Below are 24,255 nucleotides of genomic sequence, written 5' to 3'. Positions count from 1 at the left end.
ACTGAATTTGCCAGTATTCTTGTAAAAAGCTTGAATGTTGTTGGTAGACAAGTAATTGGGCGATAGTTGCTTGGCTTTGTGCCCCTTTCTGGATCTTTCATTATCAAGTATGTTCAACCAGCTGTTAACCATTCTTCACTTGTTGCATTTTGAAGCATTTGATCAAATTGAGTGGCCATGCAATGATGGAAGCTGGTCAGGCGTTTTAGCCAGTATCCATGCAGTTCATCCAGGCCAGCTGCACTCTAGTTCTGGATCTTCTTTGCTTGTTTTGCAAACATGTCAGTTGTTATTACAATATTTTCCATTTTGTTTCGTGTTGTTTATTGCTGAATATCTTTGATGCCGGAGGCAGTTTTATTGTGTTCCACTAGGTTTTCCCACAGTTCTTTCCAAAAGTTCAAAGTTTTTTCTTTACATGGGTGAACATTAATTTGGACTCGATTTTCATTAAGGGACTGGTAGAAGAGGTGTTGGTTTCTTCTCAACTGGACATGTTCACGATATTGTTTAATTCATCCTCCGTATCTTTCAATTTTCTTTGCTGTTGCTATTACATGTTGTTTTAGTTCTTCCATGATTTCCATTATTGTTTTTTCCTCCAGGTTGTATTTATTGTGTAAACTATTTTTCAGCTTTTTGTTATTTAGTTTTCCTTCAAGTATTTCAGATTGCTGACATCTCCTCGTAGTTTTTTTATTTTATTTTCAAGTCAAATTTTCCACTATGGTATTCCAGTGGGTTTCTTTTTTGGCATTTTATAACCCAGTTCTGCAGTTATAATGGTGGCTGTGCTATATATTATAATTGATTGGTTTCATGTGCTGGATGGGATGGACGTTAAAATGCTGTTCAAGGCAGTTAGTAGATCTTTCACTCGTTTGCTATGCACTTCGCGAATGGTAAGTAGTCTTTTTCTTTCTATGTTTTCTTTGATGTAGTTTTCAATCTTTTCTTTCAGCATTTTTGCTAGATCACTTAGCTCTACACTTTCGAGTTGTTGCACAGAAGGATTTTCATCCTGTATGTTGGTTTCTTCCACTGGTTGGTCAGTTTGTTCAGGTGTTGGAACAGTTTCTTCAGCCTATTCATCATTACTTATTGCTTTCCTTTTAGCCAATATTTCTAGATGTTGCATTTCCACATCTGTGAAAACTTTATTACAGATGATGAAGCATCTTTTATCCATTAATCTTTGTTCAGTTACATCACTTTCCAGGTGTTTTTCCTTCTACAGTTGCATCATTCTTTTTTGAGATCCCCTGGCTGTTGGTTCTGCCTGGTAATAATATTTGATGATTTCTTGATTTTCTTTGGTTGTCCAAGTTTTGCGCTTTTGTTTTAGTTGCTTTGCAGTTACATGCCCTGGTTCTCTAGCAGTAACCACTGAGCCCTGTAGCCCCTTTTTCAACAGATGTCCAGGAGCCGTAGCATCTGACGCGGTCCTTATTGACTCAGGCAATGACTGATCTGGTGTGGAATTTTGTTGATTCCTTCTCATCCTTAGTGATGGTAGGTGCCTAGGTTAGTTCATGGTGGCTAAACCATTACTGATCCAAAAATGATAATCCCATAACCGTAGTAAGTGCACCGAATAGCTGTCCAGGCCCAGCCACGGCAGCCTAACTGCTTGCTTAGTGGCAGAAAGGCAGGATAAGGAATGGGGGGTGGGGGGTGGGGGGAGAAAGAGGCTTTACTGCCTTTTGGATGGCATAATCAAGAATGGGTGGGAGGAAAGAGGCCTACCTGCCTGTTGGGTGGCAGAATCATTACTATTACTATTATTATTATTATTATTTACTTTATTCATTAAACATGAAACTCAGTCAACTGAACATTCAAAAATGCATCACAAATACCATTGACTGGTGCTAATGGTTGATACAGGTTGCTGCCAGCATCCTAGGTATCAACCAAGTACCTTCTTAAGATGTATGATGTTCCAAGTAGCACAGTTTTTTGCAGTTCCGCTGGTATTATTGCAGGAAGCTGCAATTTGTTGATGTATCTTATAAAATTCTTGGACATGGTACCAAGTGCCCCGATGACAATGGGTATCACTGTTACATGTTTCATCCATAACCGTGTAGTTTCGAAGGCAAGGTCGCGATATTTCCTGATTTTTTCCAATTCTTTTTCTTCGACTCTGGCATCTCCTGGTACCACGATGTCAATAAATTGTACGTTTCGGATTTCGACAACTGTGATATCTGGTGTGTTGTGTTCCAATGACGATCTGTCTGTATTCGAAAGTCCCACAAGATTTTCACCTTCTCATTTTCTATAACTTTTTCTATTATTATTATTATTATTATTATTATTATTATTATTATTATTATTATTATTATTATTATACATTAAATCAGCATCAGATCTTAGTGACCCTTGTGGTGATTAGTTCTCAACTTGGCACTTCAAGTCTTCCAACATTGCATCCATCACCACTATACTCATGCTCATCCATCTTACTGCTGGTTATGCTCTTTTTCTCTTTCCTTTCACCTTACTCAGCATTATGAAATTCTCAAAGAGCCAGGATCTTCTTATAAAGTGATCTGATTATAATAGTTTGAGCCTGGTCATTTTGTGCCTCAAATGAGAAATCTGGATTGATTTATTTTATGGTCTATTTGTTTGGATGTGTGGCTATGCATGTTATTCTCAGGAATCCTCTTTTAACATCAATGTTCAAAAGCATCATTACTGTTTCTACCCTGCCTCTTTAAACTCCAATTTTTAGTTCCATAGAGTTACAGGGAAAGCCATTATCTACATGATACTCATCTTTGTAAATATAAATACTATATATATTGCAAGATATACTGCATCTAAATATATAAAATGTTGCCTTTTACAAATTTTCCAATTCTGCATAAAGTAGTTTGGTTAGCTTTTTAAATTATTATTTGCTACACTTTTTAAGAATGCTCTTTTATATCTCTTCCTACAAGTTATATCTATTCCTAAAAGTTAGGAATACATATATCCATAAAGCTATTTGTAAAAATCTCAATAAATGTCCAGGGTAGGCAAAAAGATTAACATTAAAAAATTGATGTTATAAGAGGTAGAGGATGGCTGAATTTTTCTTTGGAAGGGTAGCTAACACACACTGGGTTTTCCTATCTTCACAGCCCCAACAGAACCTTTGCTGTGCAAATTTGCTGATGGAGGACAAAAGAAACGACAGAATCAAAGCAAATATACTCAGAATGGGAGACCCTGGCCAAGAGAAGGAGAGGTAAGTCAAATTAGTTATAATTATTTTTGAGGAAATTTGACAAACTTGAAGAAAATGAGTTTTCAACATTATTAAGTCAAAATCAGAAAAATGCAGCAAAATTCAAATGAGTTTAATTCTATTTGCCTTTGATTCAGACTAGAAGCATGCACTATTTATCATAAGACTTGAGATTGCAACCCCATACTCAATGAATTCATAAAAATCAATATTTTGCAGTGCTGATAAAATGATAAAATGAGATATTTTATACATCTTAAGAGATGCAGTGGCTCAGTGGCTAAGACACTGCGCTTGTCGATCTAAAGGTCGGCAGTTCAGCGGTTCGAATCCCTAGTGCCGCATAACGGGGTGAGCTCCCATTACTTGCTTCTGCCAACCTAGCAGTTCAAAAGTACATAAAAAATGCAAGTAGAAAAATAGGGACCACCTTTGGTGGGAAGGTAACAGCGTTCTGTGTGCCTTTGGCGTTTAGTCATGCCAGCCACATGACCATGGAGACATCTTCGGACAGCGCTGGCTCTTTGGCTTTGAAACGGAGATGAGCACCACCCCATAGAGTTGGGAATGTTGGGAACATACATGCGAGGGGAATCTTTACCTTTACCTTTATATACATCATTATTGTTAATTGTAGTTTTGATTGTGTTCAGATTGGAACTAATTTAACTTTCATTTTAATGGGAACTAATATATGGTAGTGTGAATCCATCAGCCCAGTTCTTGCTATTAAATAATATCCAGATATGACAGAAAAACAAATACCATAATTCGACCTTGACAGAGAAATTAAGCTGTATTGGATTGACTTGCCTTATTGTTATAGAAGAACTAAGTCTGTCAGGCTTTGTTGCTTTCTGCAAAAGCATATGTAGCCAGTTTCCTTTACCTGATTTGGTTATCATGTGAAAGTATATCAGAAGAAGGACCTTGGTCTAATTATGAGTAATTAGTTACATCATGGGAGAGCATTATAATCTAAGATGAAATTTAGGTTAGATAAGAATGGTGCAGTTCATATCCTACCAGGAAACTAGGCTGTTAGATAATGTTACTCATATTATCTACCAGCTCTGAACAAGGACTTTTTAAAGTGTAGGGTCTTTTTAAAGAGCTTCAAAATGGAGTTCTTCTTTCTGACTTATCATTGAAAAAGAATGAAATGTTTTATTTTAAAATAGTTTGAATCTAAGATGTATCCAAAGAGTGATACAAAATAACACTTGCAATTAAAGAAAAGGAAGATTCTGATTATTATTTATTTATTTATTTATTATATTTCTATATCGCCTTTCTCCCGTAGGACTCAAGGCGGTGTACAGTCAAGAAAAATATAGACACACAAACATCATAAAATTGCTAATTAAAATTATTACTTAGTTTGGTCAGAATTAGATAACATTTAAAAAATCATTCACATGTTCGTATGTTTAGCCCCGCCTGTTGGAACATCAGGGTCTTGAGGGCACGGCGGAAAGCACGGAGATCAGGGATATTCCGTATCTCTGGGGGCAGTTCATTCCAAAGGGTTGGAGCCCCCACAGAGAAGGCCCTCCCCTGGGAGTCGCCAGTCGACATAATTTGACTGACGGTACCCTGAGTAGTCCCTCCCTGTGAGAACGAACTGGTCGGTGGGAGGCTATTGGTGGCAAAAGACGGTCTCATAGGTACCCAGGTCCTAAGCCATGGAGCGCTTTAAAGGTGATAACTAACACCTTGAATCGCACCTGGAAGACCACCGGGAGCCAGTGCAGCTCACGTAGGAGAGGTGTTACATGGGCATAACGAGCTGCACCCATAATCACCCACGCGGCTACGTTCTGGACCAGTTGGAGCCTCCGGGTGCTTTTCAAGGGGAGCCCCATGTAGAGAGCATTACAGTAGTCCATACGGGAGGTAACTAGGGCATGAGTGACGGTGCGCAAGGCGTCCCGATCCAGAAAGGGATGCAACTGGCGGATCAGGCGAATCTGATAAAAGGCACCCCTGGCCACGGCCGTCAAATGATCTTCTAAAGATAACCATGAATCCAGGAGGACACCCAAGTTGTGGGCCCTCTCTGTGGGGAGCAAGATCTCATCCCCTATTGTCAGTGATGGTACTAGCTGACTATACCGGGACGCTGGAAGCCACAGCCACTCGGTCTTGGAGGGGTTGAGTCTGAGCTTGTTTCTCCCCATCCAGATCCGCACGGCCTCCAGGCAACGGGACATCACAGCAAGGGCATCATTGGGGTGGTCTGGGGTGGAGATGTATAGCTGATTATTATATAGATTATTATAGTATATGGGACTTATTCTATCAATGGTTAGAGAAGAAATATGAAAATTAGAAAGAAAAGCAGAGAAGTGAAATATGGAAAATGTTTTAACAAAGTTAAATAAGCTAAGAGGATTGTTGTAATAGTAGATATGTTAGGTATTTGTATTAGTTAAGAATAGACAAAATATTAAATATGGCTATAAATCTTAATTGTTATTGCTCAAAATATTTATACCCAGATGACACACTGTTTAATGAAAGATGAAATGTTTGTATTAAAATAAAATAAAAAAATTATATAGTATTAGTCGAGAAGCTGAAGGAGTGGTTTGACAGAGTAATGTAACAACACCCATTTTATATCATATGTTTCTACTTTAGCAGTGACTCATCACATGAAAAACAAAAAGTTGTAAAGTCACATCAATACTGAGTACAAGATAGAATAGATTTTTTTTAAGGAACTAATTTTTGTCTACGTTTCTTAGCCAGTTTTAACCCCAGCTGGTTTACAAATATAATCTATTCATTTCTGCACATTCTAATATTCTCTTAATAACATTCTCATCTGTAGAGATCACTTTTCCAATTTTGTGCAAATACAATTCTAGCTGTAGTTATTACATGAATAATCAGATCCCCCCCCCCCTTTACTATAAGTTTCTGGTAAAATTCCCAACAAGAATAATTCAGGTCTGAAATCAAGATGTTGTTGTATCATTTTCTCCAACCACATAAGAATTTTTGACCAGTGTTTCTTAGCTTCTAGGCATGTCCACCACATATGATAGTACGACCCCGGTAGCTGGTGACATTTTCAACATTTTGCTGATTTATCTTTTAACATTTTTGCCAATTTTTCTGGTGGAAGATGCCATCTGTAAAACATCTTATACAAATTCTGCTTGTATGCAGTTGATATTGTTAATTTATAGTTTCTAACCCATAGTTGCTGCCATTTATCTATCTCTATTGAATAGCCAAAGTTTTTTGCCCATGTTATCATTGTTTCCTTTACTTGATAATAACCCTTGTTATTCCAATTCTTGTTTAGTTTTGAGCTCCCCCTTTTCAGACAAAATATATTTATATCTAACAATATTTCCCATATTTATAATATTTGGATAGATAAGTGCTTCCATCGTCAAAAGACAAACTGGTATCTTCAAATAATGTTGTTCTCTAATTTTCTCCCATACTAATAATAAGGTATTTCTTATATAGTGTCTTTGAAAGTAAGCGTGTATATTACTTTTCCCATACCATAAGAAGGCATGCCAATCCAATTGTAAGTCATGTCCCTCCAGCGTTAATAACCTTGTATTTCTCAGTACAATCTATTCCTTCATCCATGCTAACACTGCTGCTTGATAATATAATATAATTCCCAATTTGGTACGCCAAACCTTCCTCTAGTTCTTGTATCTTGTAGCATTTTTAATTAATTCTTGCTTTCTTCCCCTGCCAACTATTATTTTATTAAGATCTTCAAAATATTTTTTTCTCTAATTTTATTGGAATTGTTTGAAACAAAAACAATAACCTTGGTAATATGTTCATCTTGATTGTAGCTATTCTTCCTACTTGCAATAATAGCAAGTTTTTCCATTTTTACAAATCTATCTTAATTTGTTTTATCAGCTTATAATAATTATATTATCTTCCTTAATTGTTACACATCTTGTTGTTAATTGAATCCCTAAATATTTTACTTTCTTTGTAATCTGAATATCTAATCAATTCATTAACTCTGTTTTCTGTTTCTCTGTAATGTTTTTCACTAATATCTTAGTTTTTCCCCTATCTATTTTCAATCCTGCCACCTCACCATACTCTTCTATTCTTTTTAACAATTTTGGCCCTGATTCTTGGGGATCCTCTAATATAAACACCAAATCATCTGCAAAAGCCTGCAATTTGTATTCTTCCTTTTTTATTTCCATACCCTTTATCTCCTTAGCCTGTCTTACATTTCTATTTAGTACTTCCAAGGTCAGTACGAATAATAATGGAGACATAGGACATCCCTGTCTTGTGCCTTTCATAATGTTTAGCTTTTCCATCATATCTCCATTTACCATCACCTTTGCAGTTTGTTTGTTATATATTGTTTTGATTACATTGATAAATCTCTCCCCAACATTCATAACTTTTAATTACGTCAGCATAAACTGCCAGTTCACATTATCAAAAGCCTGTGCATCGAGGAAAAATCAATGCCATTTGCTTCTCTGGATGTGCTTCATAGTATTCGAATGTGTTCAAAATTATTCTCGTACTGTCTTTAATTTGTCTCCTAGGCAAAAAACCATTTTGGTCTGTATGTATAAATTGGTTTTAAAATCTCTTTAATCTTTCTGCCATTATTGAAGTAAATATTTTGTAATCGTCGTTCAGCAAGGATATCGGCCTGTAGTTCTTTATCTGCTGCAAGTCTGAGTCTTCTTTCAGTATGAGTAATATATGCTTCCATCCAAGAATTCGGTATCTTCACCTCTAACAATAATTCATTGAATATTTCCAACACTGAATTACTTATAACATTTTGTAGTGTTTGATACAACAAGTATCAAACTACAACATTTTGTAGTGTTTGATACAAGTCTGCTGGTAGCCCGTCTGGGCCTGGTGCTTTGCCTTTTATTGTCTTTTAATTGCTTCTGTTAGTTCCATCATTGTTAATGTTTCCTCCAGTGCTGTTTTAAATGTCTCTGGTACTATGGTTAATTTGGCTTTTTCTAAGTATTGTTTTATTGTTTCTTCTGAAATTATCTCTTGTTCATATAATTTTTCATAATAATCATAATTCATAATAATTTTCTTTTTTTCATTGTTTCGATAGTATAAAGTCCCTACTTCATCTGTTAGTTGGTGAATCAATTTCTTTTCTTTTTCCTTTTTCAATCTAAATGCCAACCAACTTCCTGGTTTATTTTCATTTTCGAAAAAGTTTTGTTTAGAACTTTTAATTTTTTGTGCTAAATCTTCTTTTTCTATTAAATTCAACTTACATTTTTTTAAAGTCCATTTGATTTTTTACATTCTTTTTTTATGGATCTTTTGTAGTTCCATCTCTAACTTCTTATACTCCTCTTCTAATTTCATTTGAGCTTGTCTCTTTTTTAATTTCTCTTTCCCACATATGTTATAGTCAGTCCTCTAATGTATGCCTTTGCTGGGTCCCATACATTCTGCTATGAAGTTTCTTCTTTTTTATTCTCTTTAAAGAAAAAAGCCAGTTCTTTCCATAAATTGTATAAATTCCTTTTCTTTTAATATCAACTGATTCATTGTCCATCTTAACTTCTTTTTTTGTCCCCTCCATATGGCTTTTATCGGATTATGATCCACCCAAATATTTGCTTCAATATTTATTTCTTGTATGTTAGATATTAACTTGGCTGATATCCACATCATATCTATCCTGGACCAAGACATGTGTCTATTTGAGTAGAATGTATATTGGTTTTTCTCAGGGTAAATTCCTCACCCTGCATCTTGAATGCCTAGTTCTTCCACCATTTTAAAAACGGTTTTTAGGAGTATTTTCCTAGCTTTTTTATTTATTTTTTTAGTCTTATACTCCAAGTCCACATCCACAATTGCATTAAAATAGCCTATAATGCATATGTTTTCATATTCCAATTCTATTATTTTCCTGTATAGTTTACCATAAAAATTCTCTTGGTTGTCATTTGGTGCATATATCGCCACTAAAAGCATTTGCTTATGGTTCATCATTATCTCCACCATTAAAATCCTCCCTTCCTCATCCATAAAAATTTGTTTTGCCTTTATTGTTTCTTTTATATAAAGTGCTATGCCCCTCTTACTTTGTTGTGGAAGAGAGGCATATAACTTCCCAATTTTCAAATATTCCAGTATTTTTTTATGTTGCTTTTTAATGTGGACTTTCTGTAAACAAATTATGTCCAATTTTAATTTCTATAATTTATGAAAGATTATTTTCTTTTTTATTGCTGAATTCAATCCGTTTATATTAATTATATTAGCTTTGTTTCTTCTTCCATGACTTTACTTATAAATGGGTTTTTCTGCTCTAGTTGTTCTTATTTCCCTTGGTTCTTTTGCCCTTGCTCCTTCTCGTATTGGTATTTCCTCCTGATCCCTTATATCTTCTTTTTGTTGAGTATACCTTTCTTCTCTTTCCTCTCTTTTTCCTCTCTCAAACTCTCTTCTTCCTGTAGTCCCAGATACTGATAATAGAATTGTTCTGCCTTCTCTATTGAATCTAATCTATGACTTTTGCCAAGTCACCAATATTCCCTCTAGTATCAGCCATCTAAAGTTCACTCCTTTTTTTAATTAAGCACTTTGTCAAGAACTGATATTTTCTTCTACTTTTTGTATTCGTTGTTCAGTTTTCTCCATTATTTGTTGAAAATTTTCTAATTTTCCTTCTACTTTCTCTATTTTCTCATCTACTTTACCTATTCTTTCCTTCAAATCTTCATGGAGAGCTTGTATCATAGTCTTTAATTCTGTTTGCAATGTATTGGTCTTTTCTTGCTGAAGCATAGCATCCAATGTTCTCTGTCCAGCAGGGCTAGAGGTTTTAGATGATGGCACTGAAGATGGTGCTGATGTTGCTTTCCTCATGTTGCAATATCTTAGTATTTGTAATCCACCAAGTATAAGTAATATAATTCAATTATAATCCAAAGGGGGGAAATTCAAATCCAAGTCTTATAGAGTTCTTAGAATTCTACTTTTCTTCAGGTTCTTCAAACCTTAATCCAAAATTGATAAAATAATAATTTGTAATCCAAATTGGCCCACCAAGCCCCCAAAAATACAAGCTCCAATTGTTTATATCCAAAAAGTTCACAGAGCAGCAGCAAAAAAAAAAGAAGTACCTTATTCAAAGAGCAAGGGAAGTTTGCCTTATTCAGCTTCTGTTTACTTTACCTTGCATTTTCCCTTTTAAGTTCCAAGAGCTACACTAAACAAAGAAGAATGAATTTCAGTGTTCCGCTCTCTATCTTAGTTCTTCAGTTAAAACATCTTATCAACTTAGTTCACAGGCTCAAAAGTTACTCCCTTTTCTCTCTTATGTCTAGCAGTCTTCACTTTTGCCTGTAGATGGCACTCCTGCTCTGCTAGCCTCTTTCTTCCTCTTATATCTCAAAGTGAATTATAGAATACGCTGTTTATAAGAAAAACAAAGTTCATATAGCCCCTTTTGTATTGTCCAATACTTCAACATTTAACAGTTAAGATACCCAATCCGGATTTCTAACTTTACTCTTCATGTAAATCCTTCTAAGCCAATTTCTTTGCGGCAAGGAGAAACGCTTTTCTTCTGGAGGTGGAAAAAAAAGAAAAATCAATTCCACCTCCTCCTTCTGTGAGGAACAACACTTTCCTCTGTTGTTCTCCCAGGAGGCTCTTCTTTAAAAAGTTTTAAAAATCTAAAAATCTTGTATTAAGAGTATCTCACCCAGATTGATCACACCTTCTTTCTTCTCACTCTTCCAGTGACTGCTCTGGCTTCATAGCATATCACAATAGCCGCCTTCCCAGTAGTCAGTTTAGGGAACCTTCTCTGGATCAATCAGGGAGTTTGTGGGCTCCCTGAGATCTATGGAGTGGCTCCCCTTGTTTATCATCCCCATGAGGCAATTTAGGTCCAATTAGGACTGCCCAGCACCTGGGATTTTGATGATCCCATGGAGCTATTTATGAGGCACGTCGTCTCGCCCGATGTTGGTCCCACCCACCAGCCTAGCTTCCCGATACTTGTATGGCAATTAAGATGACATGTTTTGCTGGGCCTAGCACTTTTGTCAAAAGCCTGAATTATGATAGAAAAGAAGAAATGAAAAGTTATGTGGAGTTATTTAATGCTGTGCAAAAATATGTGACTATTGTGAAACAAGAGGATGAGGACATTTGGGGTTTTTCTTTAGCTAAAATTGCAGGAGAGCTGGCAGCTGTTTTTAATCCACAAATTCTTCTAGGCTCTCAGACATTCTACACTAACCAGATTAAAGTGAGCTATAAGAAATAGCTTGGTTGCTACTGATGTATTGCACCCCCTAGTAGCACCTGAATCACTAGATTCCATTATCAAGCTTGCTATAAAGTCTTCAAGACAGTTAGGGATTTCAGTTAGTCCAGGGCAACTCATGAGTTAAACCTGTTCTAAGTCTTTGATAATCTGATTCATATTTATAGCTTCACATCAAATCTATTTTTGTCTGAGAGTAGTTGTAATATGATTGGTACTGTAGTGGAAAATATAACATCAATCCAGACCACTCTCTGGTTGCCTTCTTCCTCATTTGAGGTACCTTTCCTATGAGAAACCAGAATTTAATTTCATTGATTCACGCCATGCACTTGATAAATAGACCCTAAAAAATGGGGCTTCACAGGGAATCTTGAGAGTCTGAGTCTTGGAATGAATGGGTAGTTAGGGCCTTGGACTGCATAATCTCTCTGCAATGACTAATTTTGCCTAATTATGCGGCACTTATTTAAGGAATAATTTCAGGACGTTAAGAAACAAACGTGGATATTTGATCCAGGATCAACTATTTTTAACTTTTGGGATGATTTGGAATAGATAAAATGTTTTGGTAAACTTTCTATTCGTGGATTACATTAACAATTTATTAACAGAGAATTTTGAAAGTTTAATTTTGTCTTGCTTTAGTATTATTTATTCTTCCTATTAATGATTTTGTTACTAATATAATATATAGAAGGCAGGTCAATAACTTGCAAATAGATTTATTAGTTTAAAAACTGCGGGTGGGCTGTTTCACAGGGATGGGATATCAATGTCATAGTAATGTATTAATCAGTATTCAGTGTTCAATCAGTATTCAATAATATCTGTATATGTGTTGGGGGATTTTTGATGCACCCTTTTTCTTTTTTAATGTCTTATTTTGTGTTCTTTTCTTTTTTGCCCTTTTTGTGGATTTTTTGCAGTTTTGTATTTCAACCTTATCTTGAATAAAATAAAAATAAACAGAAAAAAATAAGACCGGAACAGTACCATTTGTGTGATGACTCATATTACAAGCAGGATATGGATTAGCAATAACAATATTAAATTTCAGGCTAGCATAGTTTGCTGATGACTCACCTATTTATTTCTGAGGGTTGCTTTAATTGTTTCTATGAATAACAACAACAATTTTTCATCACGGTCTTAGACTAGAGACCAGAACAAATAAAAGCACTCAGTATATATACACGTAAAAATTCTAGTATAAAATAATAAATAACAACTAAAATCTATAATAAAATCTAGTATCAATTATACATGGTCTGTCTATACGATAGTTGCACTGTGTGGCTGGTTGTAGGTTCAATGCTAAAAGGGAAATGACTAAGCAGTGCAAAGGGTTTGCACAATTGTTATATAACATCACTATAGTGGAGAAGACACATGTTTGCGACAAATCCCCAGTGCTGCTGCACAGAATCTAGCCACCTGCGCTGTAGTTATGGACTGTTCATCTTTAAGCAGTCACTGAAGATAGGTAGTGTTGGAACGGCCAGGATACCTAGCAGTTATTGGCAGAATATGTTTTTTTTCCTAATCTTCGTATAAAAGGAACATCTAAGGAGCATGTGACCCACAGTCTCCATCTCTTCTGAGTTGCAGGGACAGAGTCTTTCCATGAATGGTATCCTTTTATACTTGCCATACAGGATGGTTGATGGAAGTGCATGGCACCATGCAAGTGCAAATGCTTTCCGGTGGTTTGCTGACTCCAACTGACAGCTGGCAGGAGCAACAACAATTCTAATGGCATCTGGAGCCAGAAACAGTGGAGCTTTCCCTAAGTCTGCCTGCCTCTCAATGTCCTCCACCCTTTGTCACAAAGGTTTGTCTTGCTAGATCATAGTCCATCTTGAGTATTAAAGCTGGGGAGAAATCTAGTTTGACAAGGTTGGACTCGACAGCCTTGGATCCACTCCTGAAATAGTGTCACCAAGATAGAACCATTGCTTTAAATCCAGGCTGCAACAGCCCTCACACTGATAAGCCTGAGGCTGCTGCAGTTGAATTGACCCTGAGAAGGCAAAGGAGTGATATGCAAGCTGTGTTACCCACAGCTGCAGAAACTGCTAAGGATATGCCAGAAGAAATGGTGATAGACCTATTCAGTGCATTGCCGGAACCTGAGCAAGTTAATATTATTCAAAGATTGGATGATCTAAAAGAGGCTCTGACAACAACCCAATCTACAGCAAAGTCTCTATTCAATTTAGCTCCACCAATCACTCAGCCTTGTGACAATATATTTACCCAACAATCTGCCTTTACCTCAATAGCAAAAAAAGGTAGTGTCACACAGGCTGACAGTGGGGTAACTGCACTGACTGGACCCAGACTCTGAGAAACAGCTGAAAGACAAAATGTTTCATCACACAGTGCCCCCTAAAACGACAAATACTAAGGATATAATCCAGCTTCCACCCTCATTTGAGTCATAAATTCCATCCACTTCTTCTCACAAAATGAATCCTCAGCTACGTCCCTCCAAAAATGGACATAAATCTACATGGGTTTTGGATGTAGATTTTGCTGAGACAGTTGCTAAAGGTGAAGATGCTCTGATCTAGCCACCAGCTGGTGATCAGAGATAGAAACAGAGGCATGTCTCAGTGCCCCACATAAATGCGGAGGCTACCCTTGATGTTGAGGATGATGTCCCCTTAGACTTACAAGATATGCCAAATTCTGGGTTAAATGAATCAATGAGCAAACAATATCTAGCTCTTGGTGTCAACAGTACTCAGCATAATTATCTTCCAGCAAGCGCCCCATACAGACATTATGAGAACCAGTGCAAGAAAAACACCTTAAGTATTATGTCATGGAGTGTAGCTGGGTGGTACCATTTTAGAGGCCTAAATTACCCCAATCTTCTGATAGATAAGGATATCATTGGTGCAATGAAAATCTTTCATGATATCCTTGGATGACCTTCTGTTAAACGGTTATCACTCGCACAGAAGCAAGGACAGGCAGAGGCCCAGGAAGACTGAAGGGAGGGCTGGGTATTTCCATTTCTACCAACTTGAAAACAGAGCCCACTCTTATTGCCCAATTAAAACATATGGCTGTGGCCCTTCTCCTCAAGCTGGACTCAGTCCTGCTGTTAATACTTAATGTTTATCTTCCGCCATCATTAAGAAAAGCTGAAATCACTGCGGTATGGAAAGTTGGAACATTATATTAGTAAACTTCACATGAACCATCCAAAAGCCAGGGTCTTACTAGGGGGAGACTTCAATGCTAGATTGGGACCAGATGATTATACACTATATATAAAATACCATCATTATCCACCATCAGAGGTTCTCATAAGAACCAGCTCCTGCCTCACACAACTCTCTAAAGACAAGAGAGCAAATTTCATTGGCCTCTGTCTTGTAAAGATGGCGAATAAATTCAACTTTTTTATATCCAAAGGCTCTTGGGCTGGCGACTATCCTGGTGAGATTACATTTATGGCAGGGTCCAAAATTAGCACCATGGATTAAATCCTAACTTCTATGGATTTATTACATTACGTAGAAAATTTTGAAGTCTTACCTTACCTGGAAAGCTATCATCCACCTTTGTGTATATACATGAAGCCTTTCATCTGGCAATTTCGGGGGCCAATTTATTCCTGCAATTTCTTCAGCAGGCTCAACAAGATATAGGGTCAAATGGTCCCAACAACTTGACCAGAAGGTGAGGAGAGCTCTATCAGAGAACAATCTTCAAAAACTTCACCTGGCCTATATTACAGCCAACCCTTCCCAAGATTTACTAGAACTATATAAAAACATAGTTCATAAGCTACAACCATTACTAGTATATGACTGGAACTTCTCAGCTAAGAGGCCCTGTATCATCTCCTAACCATGGTTTGACAAGGATTGTATAGAAGCCAAGAAAGCTCTCACCTTGGCTTATAAGATGTACAAAAGCGAGACTGGGAATGGTAATAAAATATGCAGTTGCCTTGAGCCAAAGATCAGCGAGCACCATTCTTAATTTTTTCCGCACAAAGGGAGGATATTATGTCCCAGGTGCAATTAAGCTTTTTCTGACCAAGTCGCTAGCACAGCTTCTTTATGGGACCTTGCTCGGACCATCAGCTTCGTGTTTTAAACCATTAGAAATAGTTCAATCCTAATTCATTAGATCATTTCTCCAGATGCCGTGTTGTGTCTCAAATGCACTTCTGCGCCTGGAGACAGGATTGACAAAAGTCGAAGCAAGAATCTGTATAGCGTCCTTAAATCTCTAGCTAAAGCTTCACTTCTTTCCGCAAGGTCTTGCTCCATTAATCCTCCAAGACAAATTCTTTTCATCATGGACTCACCAATAGGTATATAGCATCTTTACTCACCAGTGGAGAAAGTCCCCTAGTAGGTATTAAATTCTAAAATTTTCAAATGGAAGCAAAATTGTTGTTCAGGGTTTGTTTGTTTTTTTATTTGGGTTGGTGTGCATATTCAGAGATATCCTATTTACATACATGTAATAAAAACTTTGTCTCTTGGCATGCTTCATTAGAAAAACAACTTATTTCTTATATATATAGCTGTATGTATTTTGAATTATTCCCTAACAAATGTATTGTTTTAATTTTTTTCTAAAAAAGTAGATCTTTTAATTCCACAATATTTTTTTCAGTCAGAACCGTCATAAATTATCAATGAAAGATTATAATGGGGCCAAATTAACTTTCCCATCAAGTAAAGCTTATTTTATACAAGATTGTTTAAACAATTCTCTTTTGCATTGTTGACTCTACTTTTTTTCTTCAAAGTGCTTTTCTTTGAAGGTGCTTTTTGTTTGTTTGTTTAATTTTTTTCCTGCCACATTACTTTTCATATTTTAAAGTCATGTTCATACCTTTATAGCCTCTTTCCTCTGTATCAATCTACCACTTGTTATGTTTTGTTTTGAAATTCTGGTTCTTTTTTTTAAAATAATTTTTATTAAACAGTTTTTTTAAAAAAACAAACAAAAAACTCCTCAGATATTTACATCTTCTTCTTTTCAACATCTTCGCATCAGTAATCCATATTTATACATTTTTCTCTTGAAATTCTGGTTCTTATTTACTACCTAATTAGTATACGATTTGTGGTTGGTCTTCCATTTCATACTCCATCTAATTTATTAGTCTTTGGCAACAGTCCACTATTCATTGTTCATGTTATCCATTGTTTTGATATTCTTCCTCCTTTAGCAAGGCAATTTGATACTCTCAAATGTTTGAAGTGAAAAAGATAGAAATTATTTACTTTGAATGGCAGGTTGGGGAATAATGGTTTCACTTATTTCTGGTTTGCTATGTCTATTGTGGCTTACACTTAACCTACACACAGCTCAGTTTATATCAATAATGGAGGCTATAAAATTCTATCCTCTAATATCTTCTCAAATGATGATACAATGTCTTATTAATCTCTTTCATTTGTCCTGAGGTAGTATGGGTTTTTTTTAACCCAAGAACAATAATCTTCTTATTTCTTTCTTCTGTACAGGCTGGCATGGCCTTGACATATGACCCTACAGCTACTATACAGAATGGGTGAGTAACATACACTTTATTGTTTTTAAGGGCATTGTGATCTTTTCTAAAGCAGTTTTAAATTGTGAACACAATTTCAAAGCAAGTCATAGCAGTATTATTTGAGACAACTTAAATATGTATTAAGCAGGAAAAATCATTTTCCCTCATTTATTTCTAGATTATTAGTTATGAATTGGGAATGATTGAACTGAATTTAAAAAATATTTGCTTCAATTTTTATATTCTCTAAAGCTAACTTATTGACACTGGTCAAGTTGTTCAGGGCTATGAGTAGGAGGCATATTTCAAAGAATCTTGAACACCCAGCAAGCATTACTATTCATTTATCTATTCATTATGTATGTATGGCATTTATGTGTCACAAGTGGAATACTGATTTTATTCCTACAAAAAGCACTCTTATAGGTAAATAGAACTGAGAAGAGATTGAATGGGCCAATGTAACTTCTGAAATCCATAGTTGGATTTTAAATATGAATCTCCCTGCTCCAAAGTCAATAATTCAACCATTAGACTAAGCTTTCTCTTCAGGGAATAGTTACACACTATTACTGAATAATGTGAACACCAAAAGGTTGCATTATTTTTGTTTGTTTAGTAATTTCAGACAGATGCCATGCTTGACAATGTTTTGGAATCAGAAATGGGGCAAGGTTATTCCAGCATGGCTCATATAGCACATTACATAAAATTATTTTGCTTCTCTTCTCCTTGGTACATCTTATGTTTTTCAGGAGAGATAGTCTTTTTATGGATCCAATCAACCAAGAGCTCCATATAATTATGTTATAATGTTTACTTCATTATACGTATACAACAGTTCTTCCCGGTTTGGCCCAGTTCTCCCGAGCTGGTAGTGGTGACAATATGATGTCATTGAACCGGTTCTGCCTCCCGCCCCCCCTGTGCCCCACCCCACCCCTGCCCCCACCCACCAACCCCCACGTTATTCTTACCTTTTATTTGGCCCCACCCCCAATCTATTGCTGCCTCCTGAGTCCCAGCTGATTGCTAAAGGGAAAAAAACTGTTTAAATTCTTACAGCGGGGCTTCAAAGGGCTGCCCTACAGCTGATCAGTGTTAAAAAAAAACAAATGAGTAGACCAGTGCCTGCAAAAATACATGAATAGATCAGTGCCTGCAAAAATAAATGGGTAGACCAGTGCCTACAAAAAATAAATGGGTAGATTGGTACAGCTGTGCAAGCAGTTAAAAGCCTGGTAAACCAGTACCTCTGCTAAATCCTAACTAACTATCACATGACCATCAAGCCAGGCCCACAACATAAGCCATGCCCACAGAACCAGTAATAAAAAATTTTAGAACCCACCCCGGTACACAAGGGAGAGAAGACTTTCTAGAATACAATCCTAAAAAGGCTTTATATTTACTTTTCAATTGTGATAAGGCCAAAGTTGGAGCGGTATAGGAAAATCTTCAACATTCCTAAAATAAGCAAAGTGTTAGGAGTAAGCTACAAGCTGAACCTAACACAAAGTATCAATTGCATCCATGTTTCCCCTGCAAGCCATTCAAAAGTGAGCAAGACAATTGATTAAAAAAACAACTATTTAGAAGTAATTCTGGCAACATTAAGCATAGCCTCAGCTGCCCCCTTCCTTGGCAGAGTGAGGCTGGAGCGTTCGCCAAGGCTCCCAGCATGGTGGTGGGCAAGGACGCTGGGTGAGCCCTGCTTTGCAGGATGAAGTGGGCGGGCATAATTGCAAGTCCAGCCCCGGCTATGGTGAGGAGCAGCGACTGCATCTGGGCACAGGGGCTGAGAAGAAGGAACAGGAGGGGCACAGTGGCCAGGAAAAACACATTTGGGTTTTCCCTTTGGTTACAGGTGTGTGGCCTGACTGTTGCCCAAATGCAAAAGGTTTTGTCTATCAACAGGGATCGGGAGGCTGAAGGCCTCTGTCTTTGTGGCCATGCAATTCCAAAATCAATAGGCTGCTGCTGGGGAAGGGAATCAACTAAGGGCAATGTTAAATCATGGGCGATTGAAGGAAGACTCGAAACAATGTAACTGTAACTCTTTTATTTAACTCCAGAAACAGCAATGGCGATTCAAACCCCGGGCAACCCTTTATATAGGAAGGGGCTGTCCCCGGGTGCAACCACTGACGTGCCTTCTAATTTCCCACTCTCAGGACTAATTCCTGATTGGCTCATTTGAACTGTACTTGATATCTAACACTCCTCCCCCCTAGTTCAGTGTCCGCCGTCCGGGGTCTCTATGCTACGTAGTCGCGTAAGTAGGCGGGTCGCTTGGAGGTTCGACCGGACCTGCGCAGTTCAGTCGTTCCGGTGCCTTCGGGTTAAGAGGTTGAGGTCCGCTGCTCCCTCTGTGTGGGCTCCGGAACTCTCTCGAACTCGGTCTCCGGCGTGGATTCGCCTCCTTCTCCCACTTTACTTGGCTGTCCCCGCCGGCTCCTTTCGGTGCCTGTCGCCTCCTCCGTGGACTCAGGTACGTGCTCGCTGTTATCTTCTTCCGGGCTGGTGTTAGGCGTGTCCAGAACTAGCGTTTGTGTATTGGCCCGCTCTGGTACCGCTTGCGTGTCTTTTCCTTCCCCCTGGTTGTTGTGCTGGGTTTCCCTCTCAACTCTCGTTAATCTTCCCCTGAGCTGGTCGATGTGCCTTTTCCAGTGCTGGCCGTCTGTTGTCTGGACCCGGTAGGACAGGGGCCCCGTCACCTGGGTTATTGTTGCTGGTACCCAGAGTGGGTTTCCGCTCAGGTTTTTTGCGTAGACTCTGTCCCCTGGCTGGAACTCTCGGATTCTGCTTGTGGAGTCGGTTGGCTTCTCTGTGCTGTACTGCGGGTGCAGTCTGTCCAGAGGGGATCTCAGTTTACGGCCCATGAATAATTCTGCTGGGCTTCAGTGGGTCGTGGCGCTTGGTGTAATGTGCTGGATGGCTAATAGTTTATCTAATTTGGCCTGAATGTCCCCTGGGCCTAATCTCATAAGCGTCTCCTTTGTAGATCTCACCATCCGTTCCGCCAAACCGTTCGTTGAAGGTTTTTTGGGGGCCGATAAGGCGTGCCTTATTCCTTGGTCAGCGAGGAACATCTCGAAGGTGTTTGATGTGAACGGCGGCCCGTTGTCGGAGACTATGAGGTCGGGAATCCCATGTGTGGCGAATAGGCGTCTCAATACTTTAATCACTGCGTCTGCTGTCGTCGTCGACATGAGCACTACTTCGAGCCACTTTGAATATGCGTCCACGATGACTAGGAATGTATTCCCTTTGCACGGCCCTGCGAAGTCGATGTGCAATCTGGCCCATGGTGTTCCCGGGTTTTCCCAGTCGTGGACGGGGGCTGAGTTTGGTGCCGCCCTCGACTCTTGGCAATTTGCGCAGGAGGACACCCACGTCTCGATTTCCTTGTCCATCCCGGGCCACCACACGTAGCTTCTGGCCAGGGCTTTCATCCTCACGATCCCCGGATGCCCGTCGTGGAGTAATCTGAGTGTCTGTTGTCTTAGTGTGTTTGGAACAATGACTCTATCCCCCCACAACACGCACCCCCTTAGTCCTGACAGTTCATTTTGCCTTCTTTTGTATGTCAGGAACTCTGTGCTTATGTCTTTTTCCTCCGGCCACCCCTTCCAGATCCAATTTAAAATTCGCGCCAGTATTTTGTCCTTTGAGGTGGCCCTCGCGATGTCGGCTGCAGAAATTCGGGCTTCCTCCATTGTCTCGATTAGCAGGGTGGCCATCGCTGGCGCTGGATCCTCCCCCGTTTCTGGAAGTGGGCACCTGCTGAGGGCGTCTGCATGGTCAATTGATTTTCCCGGGTGGTGGAGCAGTGTGTAGTTGTAGGCCGCCAGAAACTCCACCCATCTTAGCATTCTGGGCGACAAAATGGGGGGTGTTGGTTTGTCCCCTGCTATGATGCCTAACAATGGCTTGTGGTCGGTTATTAGTTCAAAACTCCGACCGTAGAGATACTCATGGAACCTTTTTATTCCGGCTACTGCGGCTAACGCCTCTTTGTCCAATTGGCTATAGTTCCGTTCGGGTTTTGACAAAGTCCGGGAGAAAAATGCAATGGGGGCCTCTGTTCCATTAGGCATCTTGTGGCTCAATACAGCTCCGATGCCGAAGGGGGATGCATCGCAAGTTAGTCTTATGGGTAATGTCCCGCTGTATTGCACTAAAACTCTGTCTGACGTTAAAAGGTTCTTTATGTCTTCGAACGCTTTCCTCTCTCGCTCCCCCCATTTCCATTCTGCCTTCCTGTCCAGTAGCCGGTGGAGTGGTTCAGCAGTGGTAGCTTTCTGCGGTAGGAAGATATTATAAAAGTTAAGCAACCCCAAAAATGCCTGCAGTTCGGTTTTATTTTTTGGGGGGGGTGCTTCCTTGATCGCTCTCAGCTTCCCGGGGGTGGGTCTAATTCCCGACTCATCTATCAAGTATCCCAGGAACTCGACCTGAGTCTCTGCTAGTTGGCACTTGTCCCTTTTAACTTTGAGTCCCACTTTCTGGAACCTTGTCAGCACCTCCCTCAGCCGCTGCTTCAATTGAGTCGTGTCCCTTGCTGATATTAATACATCGTTGAAATATGGGACGACTCCCTCGATTCCCTGTAGGAGTCGTTCCATCAGGCTTTGGAAAAGCCCGGGCGCTACGCTCACCCCAAATTGCAGTCTCTTACATTTGAATGCGCCCCTGTGTGTAACGATGGTTTGTGCTTCCGCAGTGGCTTCATCTACGGGCAGCTGCTGGTATGCTTGTGCTAAATCCAATTTTGCGAAGATTCTTCCCCTCCCCAAGGAATGCAAGAGGTGTTGGACTACTGGTACAGGGTATGCGCTTTGTTGGAGCGCCTTATTTAATGTACTTTTATAGTCTCCGCACAAGCGTACTGACCTGTCCGGTTTAATCGGTGTCACGATGGGGGTTTCCCATCTCGAGTGGTCTATTGGCTCTAACACTCCCTGCACGACCAGTTTATCTAATTGTTCGTCTATTTTTGGCTGTAGCGCAAAAGGGACTCTCCGGGGTTTGATTCGGATTGGGGCTACCTGGAGGTCTAAATTGAATGAGATTGGGGACCCTTTGTACTTGCCTAGCTCGTTGTTAAAGACCTCTGAGAACTCCCTCATCAGGTCCTCCTCCCAGGTGTCGTTTCCGATGTGATCGACGCCGGTGATGGCTAGCCCCAATGGCTCGAACCACTCCATGCCCAGCAGGCTGGGCCGGTCTCTGTCCACAATCGTGAGGGGTAGCGTGGCTTTGAATGTCTTGTAGGCTACGTTGAACTTGCCAATGCCTACCACAGGAATTCGGTTCCCTTGGTAGTCGATGAGGGTGAGGCACTGTCGTTTGAGGTCGCAGGCTGTGATGTGTGGCAGGAGCTTCTTGATTGTTGTCCAGGATACCATCGATAGGCTGGATCCCGAGTCCACCTCCATTCTGCAGGGTCTCCCCTCGATCAAGACTGTTGCCGCCATCTTATTTGCCCTTCCCACGCTGGCATGGCCGATCACGATGGTTTGATGGGTCTCGCCTCGATCCGCCCGATGGTCATCGTTTCTTTGTCCTCGCCCAAACGGTTGTCTCTTCCCACTTGTCTGGAATTTTCTGTTGTTTGTTGGCGATCGGGGGGGTCTGGTCCTCCTTGAGGCTGGCTGGGATGCCCTGCAGACCCTCGCTATGTGCCCTTTCTTTTCGCATCTTTGGCAGATAGCGTCCCGGAATCTGCATTCGGCTCTCGGGTGGTTCCCTTCGCATCCCGAGCACCAGGCCGCTCTCTTCCCCTGTTGTCTCTCCTTGCGATTGGCTCGGAGGTGATGGACTTCATCCTCCTCGTCCTCTTCCTCCGAACCCGATTCCACTCTTTCATAGTGCACGGCCGCCTCCTCCTTTACGGGCGGCCCGCTTTTCATTTTCTTCATAGCCGCCGCCGATTTCTGGGAAGCTTCGGTTGCGGATGCTTCTTCCAAGGCCTCCTTGAATGTAATTTGAGGCCGGGCCAGCAACCTACTCTGTAACGTGAGGTCCCTCAGTCCCAGTACTAGACGGTCCCTCATGGCCTCTTCTAGATTCAGGAAATCGCATGCGGCAGCTATTTCCCGCAAGGTCGCCACGAACGCACTGATTGTCTCTCCCTCTCTTTGGTCCCTCCGATAAAACTCATGCCTTCTTACCAGGGATGATGCTTGTGGTGCATAGTGTGCCTTGAGTATTTCTTGCAACGTTGTCCAGGTCATGGTCTTCAGATCGGCTGGGGCGGCAAGCGCTTTTGCCATTTTAAACACTGCCGGGCCGCAATGGGTGAGGAAAAGGGCCCTCTTCCTCTGCTCTGATAAGCTCAGCAGATCGTTCGCCTCCATGAACATATAGAATCGCTCCATGTAAGCTTCCCAATCTTCCCCGGTTGGGTTGAATGGAGCGGGCGGTGTGATTGCAGACATCACGATAGCCGATGATCTGACCGGTGTTTCGGTGGATCGGATGGGTGGCTGATGATTGCTTGGAGATTGATGTGCAGTCCTGTTCCTTCAGATCCCACCTTCGTCGCCAATGTTAAATCGTGGGCGATTGAAGGAAGACTCGAAACAATGTAACTGTAACTCTTTTATTTAACTCCAGAAACAGCAATGGCGATTCAAACCCCGGGCAACCCTTTATATAGGAAGGGGCTGTCCCCTGGTGCAACCACTGACGTGCCTTCTAATTTCCCGCTCTCAGGACTAATTCCTGATTGGCTCATTTGAACTGTACTTGATATCTAACAGGCAAAACAAGCATTCTCCACCACGTTTTATTGATTGCCAGTTTTCCTTGGGTTTTCCCATTCCTTCCTGGGCTTTTAAAATCACATTGGCAAGGTCTGTACCGAACACCTGGCTACAAACTAGGCAGCTGGATTTTAGCCTAGCAATCCTAAGCCACATTCTAGCGGTAGAGGATGTAATAACAGGAGAAAGCTGCAAAATTGCTCCATTATTTATTCTTGCTTTTAGCAGCAATAACTATGTTCTTTGACATATTTGCTAGCAACCTGCAAGCTGTGAACTTCCCCTTCCCTTCCCTTTCCCCCTTTGGGAAAGAATTCAGAAGTGCTAGCTTTATTTTTCCTGTTAATTACAGTATACTTTGTGGGTTTTTTAAGAAAATGTGAGAAAAAGTTGCGTCTGAAAATTAAAGAATGTA

The 24,255-nt window shown here is 39.9% G+C and overlaps 1 protein-coding gene across 3 annotated transcripts in view; it reads left to right on the top strand.

Annotated features, from left to right (window-relative positions):
- The window catches only part of RBMS3 (RNA binding motif single stranded interacting protein 3), a 937,042-nt gene that overhangs the window by 751,395 nt on the left and 161,392 nt on the right, over positions 1 to 24,255 (top strand). For all 3 annotated transcript variants that reach the window (XR_004588862.3, XM_060685802.2, XM_034404015.2), the window contains exons 7-8: positions 3,135 to 3,241; positions 17,042 to 17,088. Coding sequence is in view for 2 of the 3 variants with exons in the window: in XM_060685802.2 (XP_060541785.1) it covers positions 3,135 to 3,241; positions 17,042 to 17,088 (154 nt within the window). In the remaining variant the exon portion in view is untranslated. The remainder of the gene's footprint in view (positions 1 to 3,134; positions 3,242 to 17,041; positions 17,089 to 24,255) is intronic.

Source organism: Pantherophis guttatus, chromosome 4 (genome assembly GCF_059756535.1).
Source record: "Pantherophis guttatus breed Tessera chromosome 4, ASM5975653v1, whole genome shotgun sequence".
NCBI lineage: Eukaryota > Metazoa > Chordata > Lepidosauria > Squamata > Colubridae > Pantherophis > Pantherophis guttatus.
The sequence above is the reverse complement of the archived record's forward strand: the minus strand, read 5'-3'. Positions and strand labels throughout refer to the sequence as shown.